Source organism: Vicia villosa, linkage group LG3 (assembly GCF_029867415.1).
Source record: "Vicia villosa cultivar HV-30 ecotype Madison, WI linkage group LG3, Vvil1.0, whole genome shotgun sequence".
NCBI classification, from domain to species: Eukaryota; Viridiplantae; Streptophyta; class Magnoliopsida; order Fabales; family Fabaceae; genus Vicia; species Vicia villosa.
Genome location: NC_081182.1, coordinates 5,686,261 through 5,699,796, shown reverse-complemented (window position 1 = coordinate 5,699,796; position 13,536 = coordinate 5,686,261). Strand labels below are relative to the sequence as shown.

General features: G+C 32.1%; 2 protein-coding genes across 3 annotated transcripts in view; both read left to right on the top strand.

Moving 5' to 3' along the window:
* Nucleotides 1–3,821: 3,821 nt before the first annotated feature.
* On the top strand, nt 3,822–10,105 carry LOC131660143 (sucrose transport protein SUC4-like). Of its 2 annotated transcripts, none has more exons than XR_009300745.1 (6): nt 3,822–4,548; nt 5,150–5,889; nt 6,367–6,430; nt 6,515–6,558; nt 7,808–8,030; nt 9,288–10,105. XR_009300745.1 is itself a non-coding variant. In XM_058929299.1 (6 exons), the coding sequence occupies exons 1-5, from the start codon at nt 4,041–4,043 to the stop codon at nt 7,964–7,966; spliced, it is 1,515 nt and encodes a 504-aa protein (XP_058785282.1). In that variant the 5' UTR covers nt 3,822–4,040; the 3' UTR covers nt 7,967; nt 9,288–10,102. The 2 variants fall into 2 exon arrangements, 1 of the variants encoding a protein (XP_058785282.1); XM_058929299.1 differs by having other exon boundaries at nt 7,808–7,967; nt 9,288–10,102.
* A 1,481-nt stretch (nt 10,106–11,586) lies between these two features.
* LOC131654801 (protein DETOXIFICATION 48-like) overlaps nt 11,587–13,536 on the top strand; it is a 2,114-nt gene continuing 164 nt past the window's right edge. Inside the window, exons 1-2 of the mRNA XM_058924733.1 lie at nt 11,587–11,842; nt 12,024–13,536. The exon at nt 12,024–13,536 is cut by the window's right edge and continues 164 nt beyond it. Of these exons, the coding sequence (XP_058780716.1) occupies nt 11,690–11,842; nt 12,024–13,536 (1,666 nt within the window). The 5' untranslated portion in view covers nt 11,587–11,689. The remainder of the gene's footprint in view (nt 11,843–12,023) is intronic.

Genomic DNA, 13,536 nt, shown 5'->3' with positions numbered 1-13,536 from the left:
TATCAAACAATTACCCCTTATAAAATTAAACATATTTAATCATACAATATTATATCACTAAAGTTATATTGTCATATAATTAATTTGATTTACAATCCTTCAGGGATGGATAAGTTCTTCAAGAACGATAAAAATAATTTATTTTTCTATCCTTCAGGGATGCTTGATAAGTTCTTCAGAAACTATAAAAATAATTTATTTTTCTATCCTTCAGGGATGCCTGATAAGTTCTTCAGGAACTATATAAATAATTTGTTATAAACAATAATCTAAAATATATATATATATATATATATATATATATATATATATATATATATATATAACCATCCTTCTAGGATGCGTTATATATATAACCATCCTTCTAGGATGCGTTAAAATCATTTGTGTCATTTTTCTGGAATGACAATCTTTTAATGAACATACTACAAATTATGAATTTTTAGATCGATACAAGAAAAATTATGAAATCCTTCTTGGATTCAATAATATTATAGATGCGAACTTTTAAAGATGATTGAACGTTGAGTTCTTCTGGAATTCATCAATTATTGATAAACACAATAATCGATTAAACTCAATCTTTGAACAATAATTTGGAGATAGTTTAATATTAATCTTTAGTTCTACAAATATCACATCACATCCATAAACAACGGTCAAGAAAAATTATTCTTTGTGCAACCCTTCAGGGATGCTTGAATGTTAAATTAACACTTTTATGTGTTAAAATTCAATTCCGGACAAACATATAAAAATGCTTTAATGTTAAATTCTTCCAGAATTTAACAAGAATGATCAAAGAAATCTAATATTATTGTACAAGGTAAATAAATTTTTCTACAAAATATATAAAAATAAACATATCTATATGAAGAAAAAAAATAGTAACAAAATCATGAATTATATTATATTGGTTCAAATATATTAAGATTAGAAAAATAACGTAGAACCTGGCTATATCATTACTCGCGTTGTAAAGTATCGTGCTGATAACGTGTTATGAGATTCACCAAATCAATATAGAGATGAAGGATACATGAAGGAGAGAAAGAGAAGATAGAAAGCAATATTGTATTATCTTATCTTTCAAGTGTGTTTTACATTGTAATATGAGTCTTTATTTATAGGACTAAAGGGAGATAGAAAATCACACATATTAAACACATATTAAGTATGGAATAGGAAAATGAAGAACTAGGAGATGGATGGACATCCACTAACATAAATATTCGTAACAGTTTTCATTTTTTTTGTCCCATTATCATTTCTAAAATTTTGAAAATTAAAATCTGAGTTACAAGAATTGAAACTTTATTTTCTTTCAATACATTTAAAATAGTTCATTCTATTTGCCTTTACATTTATCCCATTTTTTGTGATCAATTTCTGTTAATTGTAATCATTATCTTTTTTATGATAAATATATGGCTAATAATAATAAATTAATAAATATATTCATTAATCTATTTTAATAGGTTTTTAACATTAAAAAAGACAACCCAAGAAATAAAAAGTAGGTTTTTAATATTCTATTTTTTTAATGAGTTGTTGTAGTTATTAAAAGGTTTAATTCTATGTTCTACGTTCAAATATTTTTTTGACCATTATATAAGAAAAATAAATTACAAAGAAAAATAAAATTTATTAATATGCTAATTATTTTAAATATAGAATCACCCAAATTTTGAGTCTAATTAATTATTATAATTCAATTTTATTTTATAAAATTTATTTTAACTTAACATATGAAACACAAAAAAAATAACTATTTTTTCATTATAAATAATTCACACAAAATTCTAACGTTGCATGAAAAAAAATTAGTCACATTAAATTAAAAATGTAAAAAATGGACAAATATTTTCGAAAACCTTGCCCCCCGCCCTGCAAAACCATGGGTACAGAAATAAGTTACAATTTTTTTTATTAACGGGAAAAAGTCTACCCTTGATACAATTATTTTTATAAACGGGAATGAGTTACAGGAATGAGTTACAAATATTTTTATAAATGAGAAAAATCTACCGTTGATACAATTATACGAGAAAACCTTACAAATATTTTATAATATATGAAAAAGTCAACTATTGATACAATTATTTTTATAAACGAAAATAAATTACAAATATTTTTATAAACGGGAAAAAATCTACTGTGATACAATTATTTTTATAAATGGGAATAAGCTACAAATATTTTTATAAACGGAAAAAAGTCTACCGTTTATACAATTATTTTTTTAAACGGGAATAAATTACAAATATTTTTATAAATGGAAAATGTCAATTACTGATACAATTATTTTTATAAACATGTTAAAAATACTTTTATAAATGGAAAACCATGGGTGCGGGGCGTGGCGCATATGCGGACATTGCACGTTTTATGATTTAGAAAAATTTCAATTGTAGATAGAATTGTGTCTCTCTATGAAATGTACTCCACCATATACTCATATATTTTTCAACATAATTTTTATGTATATCTTGATAACAACTATAACCTGATAAATTAAATTAATATTTATATGATAATCATCATTTATAATATTTTTTATTTTAATTTTTATATATTTTTATATGCATTTTTAACCATAACTATGTACTATTTATTTAATATTTATATTGATTTTTTGCGACTCGTGCAAACGCACGGGTCCTTTACTAGTTATTGACAAAAAAAAATCATTGCTTAAAAAGTAACAATAATTAATAATTATTTTGATATATGAAAAAAAAACACTTAAATTAGAACGGATGAAATATAAAATAACCATTATCAGACAAGACAAGAATGTGCAAGTAGACCACAATATTTAAGTATTTCAATCAACTTCTCATTAAACGTGAAATAAATATGAGTTACACTTGACTGTTTTGTTTTAGCTTTAAAAAATATATATTTTTAAAAATAATTTTTACAAAAAAGTTTTCTAAAATATTAAAAGTTTATGTAAATTCTTTTTATATAATTAAAAATCTAATTTTGATATGTTGTAACGTAAATATATATTATTGAAATTTAAAATATAGTTGAAATTACAATTTTTTTCAAAAAATTGTATCTCAAAAATAACTTTTATAAAAAATTATCTAAAATAACTTTAAATTTAACTAATTTTTCAAAAATATAATATCCAAAAAAGTTATAATAAAACAATAAAATATTTAAAACAATATTTTAAAAACAACTATTTAAATCAATTTTACCGAAAATATTTTCCACCACTTCCTTTCACACATATGTTCACGATTTGTTCACCATTGTTTGAATGATAAAGAAACACAATTGAGATGAGTAACCATAAAAAAAGATAAGCAAGAAATTCTAATTTTGCGTTTCTAATATGATCTCATTCAATTGTTTGATTTTCATATTTTATAATTTTCAATTTTATTTATTTCTTTAGTTTTAAACAATTAATTCGTAATTTTAATTTTAATTTTATCCATTTGCTGACATAAACAAATTTTTTTTAACACATGTATAGCATAGCATCAACACTTTTCATGCCAACATGATTCATAGGTGTCAAAAGGAAGATTAGACCATCTCCAATGGTAGTTCCTTCTAATAAGTTCTCCACCTAGACATGCCACATCATAGTACCATTGCATTGCAATGCAACTATGAAAAAATTGTGGTACCCAATCAAATTAGTTTATGAGGTAAAGTTGTGGGCCCAATAATAACTTTTTAGAATTATACAATTAAAATAAAAATTATAAAAATTATTTTAAGATGATGTGGCTAGTGGGACCCATAAAGAACCCAAAAATGGGTTGCACCATTGGAGATGCTCTTAGTGGAAAACAGAAAAGTAGAATAAAAAAACAAGATTATCATGTGAGGAGGACAGGACACGCACCCGTAAACAGATCGATCTCAGTTGTACCGAAAACGTTCCTAACAAGTTTCAACAGAATCACAACCTGGTCTTACGCGATGCCCTTGTCCTCAGGAAACGCTCACAAACTTCATGCAAACCACCTAAACATGAACACCCAAACCCAAAAACATCACCACAATTTTCCACAATGCCGAATCCAGAGTCCTCCCGTCAATCCAATCGCCGTTCCAAAACTCGACCCTCGTCTTCCAAGCCTCGCCCCAAAGACAGAGTTCCGCTCACCAAGCTACTCCGAGTGGCGTCGGTTGCCGGTGGGATTCAGTTCGGATGGGCTTTGCAGTTGTCTCTTCTAACCCCCTATGTGCAGCAGCTCGGGATTCCGCATGCGTGGGCGAGTATTATATGGCTGTGTGGGCCGCTTTCCGGGCTTATTGTTCAGCCGTTGGTTGGGCATTTGAGTGATCGGTGTGCCAGTCGATTTGGGAGGAGGAGGCCGTTTATTTTAGGCGGAGCTATTTCGATTGCGTTGTCTGTGCTTATTATTGGTCATGCTGCGGATTTGGGATGGAGGTTTGGTGATACGAGTGATCATCGGCCTAGCGCGGTCGCGTTTTTCGTGTTCGGGTTTTGGATTTTGGATGTTGCTAATAATGTTACTCAAGGCCCTTGTAGAGCTTTGCTCGGTGATCTGACCGGTAAGTTTCTTTGCTCTATGATTATGATCTTAGGAATGAAAATTGAAAACCCTAGTTTTATTTTGTTGCTGCTGCTGAAATGTGAATTATAATTCTTTTGAAAAAGACTGGATGAGTGTTTGTGTGAATTATAATTCTTTTGAAAAATGAAAACAATCCGGCTGTCAAAAGCAAACTACACATTGATATTGAGAAAAACAATATTTCAGTTCTTGAAATTGTAAGAGTTGGACAATTTAGTCCCTCAAATTGTAAAATAGCAATTTAGTCACCAAATTTAAAGAATGTCGGTCAATTTAGTGATTTCCCTGAATTTAGCAGCACTATTTCAAAGATTTTATGTTTATTTTGATGCAACAAGTGACTATTCAAGATAATATGTATGTCTTTCATTGGTTTGGATAGATGTTTTCTAAATAACGTTTTCGGCAGAAGACTAAGTTGATTGATGTTTTTTAGTTTAAGGAGCTAAATTGTCATTTTGCAAATTTGGGGGATTAAATTGTCTGACCTGTACGATTTCAAAGACTAAAATGCCGATTTACTCCATTGACATCTTTCATGCTTTATTGATCTATCTTTTACTTCTTCCGAATGCAAGGTAAGGATCATCGAAGGACACGGGTCGCAAATGCTTATTTTTCCCTATTTATGGCTATTGGTAACGTTCTTGGATATGCAACTGGAGCATATAGTAGTTGGTACAAGGTCTTTCCTTTCACACTTACCCCTGCATGCAATATTAGCTGTGCAAATCTCAAGTCTGCTTTCTTTCTGGACATTGTTTTCATGATTGTCACCACCTATATCAGTATCACAGCAGCTAATGAAGTGCCTCTAGGATCAAGTGGGGCACCCGATGCGGAAGCAGCAGAGGAGTCCGGTGGTAGTGCGGAAGAAGCTTTTTTGTGGGAACTATTTGGGACATTCAAATATTTTTCAAAGCCTATATGGATAGTATTATCTGTTACTGCTCTAACATGGGTTGGGTGGTTTCCCTTTCTTCTATTTGATACTGATTGGATGGGCCGAGAAATTTATGGCGGTGAGCCAAATGAAGGCACTAATTATGATTCCGGAGTTAGAATGGGGGCACTTGGTTTATTGCTTAATTCAGTTGTTCTTGGAGTAACATCATTACTCATGGAGAAGCTATGCAGGAAGCGGGGGGCTGGATTTGTGTGGGGAATCGCAAATATCCTAATGGCTGTCTGCTTTGTAGCAATGCTTGTAGTAACCTATGTGGCAAAAAACATTGGTTATTTAGGCAAAGACCTACCACCCACTAGCATCGTGATAGGTGCACTGGCAATCTTTACCGTTCTCGGGTTTCCATTGGCTGTAAGTTGCTTTCTCTATTGCTAAAAGCATACTGTTTATGCATTTTCTGTCTCTTATGTTCCTTGAAACCAACATCAGTCCTTTTGCACATGTATTTTTGAAGTCTCAACGGTTCACTTGTGAAGTGTGTCAATTGACTTGATTTTGGCTAGATAATCTCTTTATCTCAAACTAACCCTGATGTTTTCCTAGTTCCTTGAAATCACCATGCATATTTTGTTCTTGTATTTTTCTTTTAAACACTTCCAAGTTTCAATGGTTCATAACATGTGAAATTTCTCGACTCTTGACTGAATATTGGCCGCATAATATTCTCAAGTCAAACTGGCATATTTTATTATACTCTTATTTTGAGAGCTACAATGTGTAGCAAAGTAAATCTGGAAATGGCCCCATTGATTATGCATACGTTGAAGAATGTGTATGTATTGAGAGTCCAATATTTAATTTAATCTGACTTCCTTTTTTTTGTTTCAGATCACTTACAGTGTTCCATATGCCTTAATTTCTACACATATTCAGCCATTGGGGCTCGGCCAAGGTGAGCAGGATTGATACCTTATGATTCCTTTGTGGAAATATATGATTATACAAAAGTATATATATTAATTGTTGGTACTTTCAGGATTGTCAATGGGAGTCCTAAATCTTGCAATAGTGTTCCCACAGGTATTGCCTCTTTCGAATATCTGTTTTTTAAATTTTTAAATTATTCACCCCTAGAGGTAGATCCAAATAAAGATCTGTGGAATTGTTTAGCACTTTCGATAGCACATTTAATTCAAGATAATATGTTTTTATTATTTAAGACAAATTGGTTGACTTAAACAACTATTGGGAATGCTAAACAATTCAACAGATATGTGATAAATGGTCCCGGGTCTTGAGATGGCCACTCACAATTTCATCTAAACAATTATAATTTGAATAATCAATTAATTGAGGTTGATATACATGTTGTCTTCTAAACTTCTAAAACTTCTAGTTGCACGAGGCAGAAAGATTATAGCCTGCAATCATGTACCATCACTACAAAGTGGCCAAAACCTAAGCATGAAAACTTGACTTTTTGATCTCTCAATGGGTTTTTCTAAATAAAATTTTTTGAACATTTTTTATGCTTTAGTTGTGTTTGTGTTTAAGCTTTTTTTAAAAATGATTTTTATGTTACAAATGAAATAGCTGTTTTGATTAACTACTGAAGAAAAAATATCAATTTTAATGGAAGAGAAAGAAAACACAATTTATGGTGACTATACGGCTACGCCTTTTCAACCATATTAATGAAAAACTAATTTAATATGCATAGTGTTTCAACTTGAATGCTTTTTCAATTATAATTTGTTATTTTTTAATCTCTAAATCAAAAGTGATTTTTTAAAAATCTTACACAAACAGGCCCAATAAACCCCCTTTAACAAAAGCACAAAAACAAAAAACCTCCCCAAAAAAAAACAATAAAGGTTACAATCTTTGCATATCTTTAGAGAAGATTTTGTTAAAGACACCATGGCCTGACAAATCCCCTTCAACAAAAGCACAAACACAAAAAATCTCCCAAAAAAAAAACAATAAAGGTTACAATCTTTGCGTATCTTTAGAGAAGATTTTGTTAAAGAAACCATGGCCTGACACCGAAGGTCTAGAGCCATGGAGAAATTCTTATCACCTGAAAGATTTAACGATAAGAAAGAACACTCAAGAAGAGTATGGGCATTACGCTCCCAAGGAATACAACTTAAAAAGAAAATTTTGCACAATTCAAAGCAATTAAAATTGCTACTGAGATTTAATATATCTTGCTGACGCTTTCTCTTATAGACGTTATCTTATGCTTTTGTTGTTTAACAAGTTTAATATTCCAGGATTTGCATTTGTGTTAGTTACAAAGTTTATATATTTTTCATATTTGAAACAGATGGTAGTGTCCTTAGGAAGTGGACCATGGGATCAGTTATTTGGCGGAGGAAACTCTCCGGCGTTTGCCGTGGCAGCTATTGCAGCTCTTGTCAGTGGAGTCTTAGCTGTCTTTGCTATTCCCCAAACTGGTTCTCAAAAGCCTAGAAACCCAGTATGAGGTATCATGTTCGATCTGCTTTTGCTAGCGATTTCTTTTGAAGATGGATTATGGAATTGAACTGGTAGAAAAAAATTGTATATAATTAAGTTAACACTTTTACTTCGATTATTAGTTGTTTCTCTATCAAGTTTTCCTTTCCCTTAGAACTCCTTGCCCATTTTTCTTTCTAATACAAATAACTGAATACATTGACGCATTTTCATCTGATTGGTCATTATTTAAAGCCAATGACCTAAATTTAGAGTGCTATTATTTTCTCAAGTTTTGGAAACTTTTCCTTGTTTTCTTCTTCTTGGTAATCCTGATGAGTGAGTGGTCTGTTTAAAACAGTGGGAATATATGTTTAGTTATCCATGGGGGACCATGTACTGGATGTAAGAAAGAATGAATGCTCTTGATGTATAAGGATTACGGAACAATGTAAAAGAAGCAATTCATATTGCACTACTTTTTCAAACATCCTGACAACTCAAATGTAATCATAAAAGCTGTCACCAAAATATTGATTAGATTATCTGAATTCAGTGGGGAATTTCTTCATTGTAAATCTGTCCCACCTGTGAAAAATGTTTCTTTTGAAGATTAAATGTGGTGGGAAAGTACTTGGGGGGGCATCTTCTATAGGTTCCAAATTTACTTAGGCAACATCCTTTCCAATCAGATGAGTTGCAGCTGATTGGAAATTATTCCGTTCCACATGAAAAGTTCTTTTAGTTTGAGGCTAAGGTGTGCATCGGTGCTTCCGTTAGTGAGTATGTTAATCGTGCTGATCCAAACGTTAATTTAAACGTAACTATAGACTCTAAAGACTAATCTCCCCGAGATAATCAATTTAAGGGGTTTTTGTTGGTGATTTATAAGGGTCATTTAATGCTTACATTTAATTTACTTTGCTTCTTTTGAACCATGGAATGAATTCTCATGTTAAGTACATTTCACTCTTCATGAATGTCTGATTTGCTTTCAATTCTACTCGTACAATTCCTGGTACTAAAACTGAAAGAGCATTAAAAAAATACCCACCTTATATCATCATTTGTCCTAACTACTAGTGATCCAATTTTTGAACCATGTGCCAATTGCACAACTGGAATTTGCTAGTTTGGTTAGCCTGCAAACCTTGTTATGTTTGAATCTAAACATTGCAGGTTAATATTATAGTCTATGGTTCATTAGCGCTAACCGCTGATAAGAGCATTAAATGTACAACACTTACACTGCCATTGTTATTGTTTATTTAGCTAATTTATAGAATCTGGACTATTAAATTTTAGATGTTAAATACTCATCTGCATCTTTCTGTTCAATGATGTTGTAGATTTTACTCATGTCAATGGAGAAATCTCTTTCTGGCGGAAGCATCTTACCTCACATTGGCTGTGGAAAAAGGTTTAGCTGGAGGGTACACAATAAGCGAATCTGTTAAGAGGAGCATTATTGTTGCTAGTGCCAATTTTTACTGTCTTTTCTGCAATAGGACTACCTGTTTTAAGCTACATTATTTATTAGACAAATATACTTTTTTTAGATGGACCAGCACAGTAAATCCAAACTTCATCATTACATTGATCTTGAGTTTTTATCTGTTTTAAAAATATATTTGAATCAAATCATTTGGGTGAGAGATATCTGCAACATCCTGAGTAGCAGCAGCAGCATCAAAAGAGGATGCGAAATTTCGAGAGACGGGTTATTTTCGAATCCGTATTGTATTATTAATCCATTCATTGGAAACAAGACTTTGTTTTTAAACTGTCAGAACTTGTGAATCTCTGGTTTATTTTCAGAGCATTGGGTTCCCTTGTTTGATACATATCTTTCATTGACATCAAGTGCATGAGCTACAATACAAAGCAATGGAATCTGACATGGGATATGGCCATATGTTTCAGATTAACTTTTCTAATAATGAATTAAAGATGCAAGTAATTAGTACTAATTAAATGGTTATAATTAATTTCTCTAATGTTTCATATCTCCCATCTGTCTCTTGTCTATACGGCCAACTACCATCATTCTCCATTAACTGTTAACACAACAGGTGGTCCCTGTCTCTCCATGATATATATAATACCACCAACACCTACCTCTGCATAATCCATATACATATCCACGAAATCAAATTAGATAAACTTTATAAAAGTGTGATTTATATAATACTGTTGTATATGCATATGAGGATGAGAGTGTGGGGCCTACATTGGATTGGAAAGAAAAGTTGCTTCCTCTGTTGTAGCCAAGGGAATGTTTGTGTGTTTGACACGGTCCGTCTATTTTTAGACTGTAGTTGCGTTTGGAATTTGGAATCAAACATAACATGCATCATGCATGTATTGCTTCAACAACATGCAATGCCAAACCTTGTTTTTTTACTAGCTACAGTAAAAACAAATTATGAATCACCACCACATTCATATCTGTGTACCCTTGGCTGAAATTTCACATAAGTAAATAAATACAATCTCAGCAAGTTTAAATCTGCATCTGAGTCAAATATCTCTGTAGAATCAGATATCTCTGTACAACTATCAAATGAGCGGGTTTAACGCGACTATTTTTGTTTTAGATAAGAAACATGGTGTTTTAAAAAGTATTATCCAGATACAAATCTGTTAATTAATACTAATAACTATGCTAAGATTAAACCAACCAAGGAATCCACTAGTTTGGTTTGGGCCATCACTGTCAAATCAAAACTCTGTTATTGATTTGACCGCTAAAAATACCATTAAACCGAATAAATCCATTAAACTTAAAATAAAGTCGGTTGCCTCCCATTAACCTCCACAAGCCATTTCTTTCGTTTAGCCTAATCTTTTATAGTTTTATATTTTTTTTATTTAAATGTACATTAACATTTATTTATATTTCTCAATTTATATTTATGTATTAATCTAAATAGAGTTAAAAGGTAGTGCACTGACAGTGTAAAATAATTTTACACTGTCATCCAATAGAAAATCATAAATGTGCCATGTCATTAAGTTTTTTTTTAATAAAAAAATGGTTTAATTAGATACATGGGTGGTGATTAGTTGACAGTGTAAAATATTTTTACACTGTCAGTGCATCACCCCTTTTCTCATCTAAATAACTCATTAATATTTATAAGTTAACTATTTAAAAAAACATAAATTTTATTTTTTTACAGCCAATTATTTATTTAAATATTGTCAAAGATTAAACTTTGAATCATCTATTCAAGATCTAAAAAAAATAAATCAAAAGCACTTAAAGACATGTAATAGTATTAAATTTTTTAAAAAAAATCTGCCACTCATTGTAGTATTTCCTAGCTTGATGATATCTGGTTTCTATTTAAAATCATTGAGAAAATATATTATGAATCAGTAAAAGTTTTATAATATTTTTATTTGAGTCTCGTGAACGATTTGATGGTAAATAAATTTTAGGTAGGGTAAATAATTTAGTGTTACTTTTGAGAGACAATATGTGTTGGAATAAGAGAAAAATAAAATGTCCCTTGTAACTAGTACATTATAAATTTTAGCATTTTGTTACATTTATGACACGTTACAATTGTAGGCCCCAAATACCTTTCATTCATGCATAAAAACACACTCCCACCTTCATATTCTTCCTCCCATACACAAACACAACACACAAACCATCCTCACCATTCTCTCTCTCTCTCTCTCTCCTAAAACACTTCTGCATTCCCTCCCTCTCTCTCTCTAACTTGTGTACATATCCATCACTATGTGCAATCCCATTCCCAAACCATCCTCAACATCTCCCTTTCTGTCTCCCACACAAACACACCTCATAAGTCCAAACCCAAAACCACTCCTAAATTGTCATGATGAACTTCACCATCCAAATGAACTTCAAAGATGGCCAACTCCAAATGAGGTATAATCATAAATCACAATCAAATAGAACCAAAATAATAATCACTTATATTAAATGAAGTTGGTAGCTAGTTGCTATCATCTATCTCTCTTTAGTCACAATCACATGCCACTTTCATGATTAACAAACAAACACATATTAATTATTTCTCTTTCTTTTCTGCATTAATATAATTTTTCAGGTGATAGATGAAATGAAAGCCATAGGTAAAATATCAGTTCCAACCGCCATAACTGGTTTACTCCTATACTCAAGAGCCATGATCTCTATGCTTTTCCTCGGCTATCTCGGCGAGACACAGCTAGCAGGAGGTTCTCTCTCCATAGGTTTCGCAAACATCACTGGCTACTCCATCATCTCTGGTTTAGCCATGGGAATGGAACCTATTTGTGGACAAGCTTACGGAGCTAAACAATGGAAGATACTCGGTTTAACTCTTCAAAAAACAACGCTTTTGCTTCTCTCTACTTCAATCCCCATTTCATATCTATGGCTTAACATGAAAAATATTCTCTTGTTATGTGGCCAAGATGAAGAAATTTCATCCACAGCACAAACTTTCATCATGTTTTCTTTACCGGATCTTTTGTTTCTCTCGTTTCTTCATCCTCTTCGTATTTACCTAAGAACACAAAACATAACGTTGCCATTAACGTATTGTTCAGCTGTGTCTGTTATTCTTCATGTTCCTTTGAATTTTGTTCTTGTGGTTTATTTCAAAATGGGTGTGGCGGGGGTGGCAATAGCAATGATTTGGTTTAATCTTAACCTTTTGATTTTCCTTTCGTCTTTTGTTTTTTTCTCTGGTGTATATAAAGATTCATGGGTGTTTCCTAGTATGGAATGTTTGAAAGGATGGTCTTCGTTGCTTAAACTTTCGATTCCGTCGTGTGTTTCTGTCTGTTTGGAATGGTGGTGGTATGAACTCATGATAATTTTGTGTGGGCTTTTGGTCAACCCAAAGTCAACGATTTCTTCAATGGGGATTCTAATTCAAACGACGTCGTTGGTTTATGTTTTTCCTTCTTCTCTTAGTCTTGGTGTTTCGACTAGAGTTGGAAATTTGTTAGGTGAGAATTCTCCTTCAAAAGCACGTTTTTCTATGATAGTGTCAATGTTTTGTGGGTTTGGTTTGGGAATTTTGGCTATGGTTTTTACTATTTTGATGAGGAATCAATGGGGGAGATTGTTTACAAACGATGAAGAGATTCTTAATCTAACGGCTATGGTTTTGCCGATTGTTGGGCTTTGTGAGATTGGGAATTGTCCTCAGACAACAGGGTGTGGTGTGTTGAGGGGGAGTGCTAGGCCTACGGTGGGTGCGAATATCAACTTGGGTTCTTTTTATTTGGTGGGTATGCCGGTTGCTGTTTTTCTTGGGTTTGTTGTGAGAATGGGCTTTGTTGGGCTTTGGTTTGGGTTGCTTGCGGCCCAAGGATGTTGTGCGGTTCTCATGTTGTTTGTTCTTTGTAGAACCGATTGGAATAATCAAGTTGAAAGAGCTAAGAATCTCACAAAAACTACAACTAGTGTTTCTGATTCTCATTCTGATTCTACATTGTTACCAACATTCATCACAATGTGTCATGAAGACAAGAACAACGACAATCACTGTGGTTGTCTTCCAGAAACCATAGTAATCACACACCATGATGACGACGACGAAGACGACCATGATTATGTTACCAAGACAT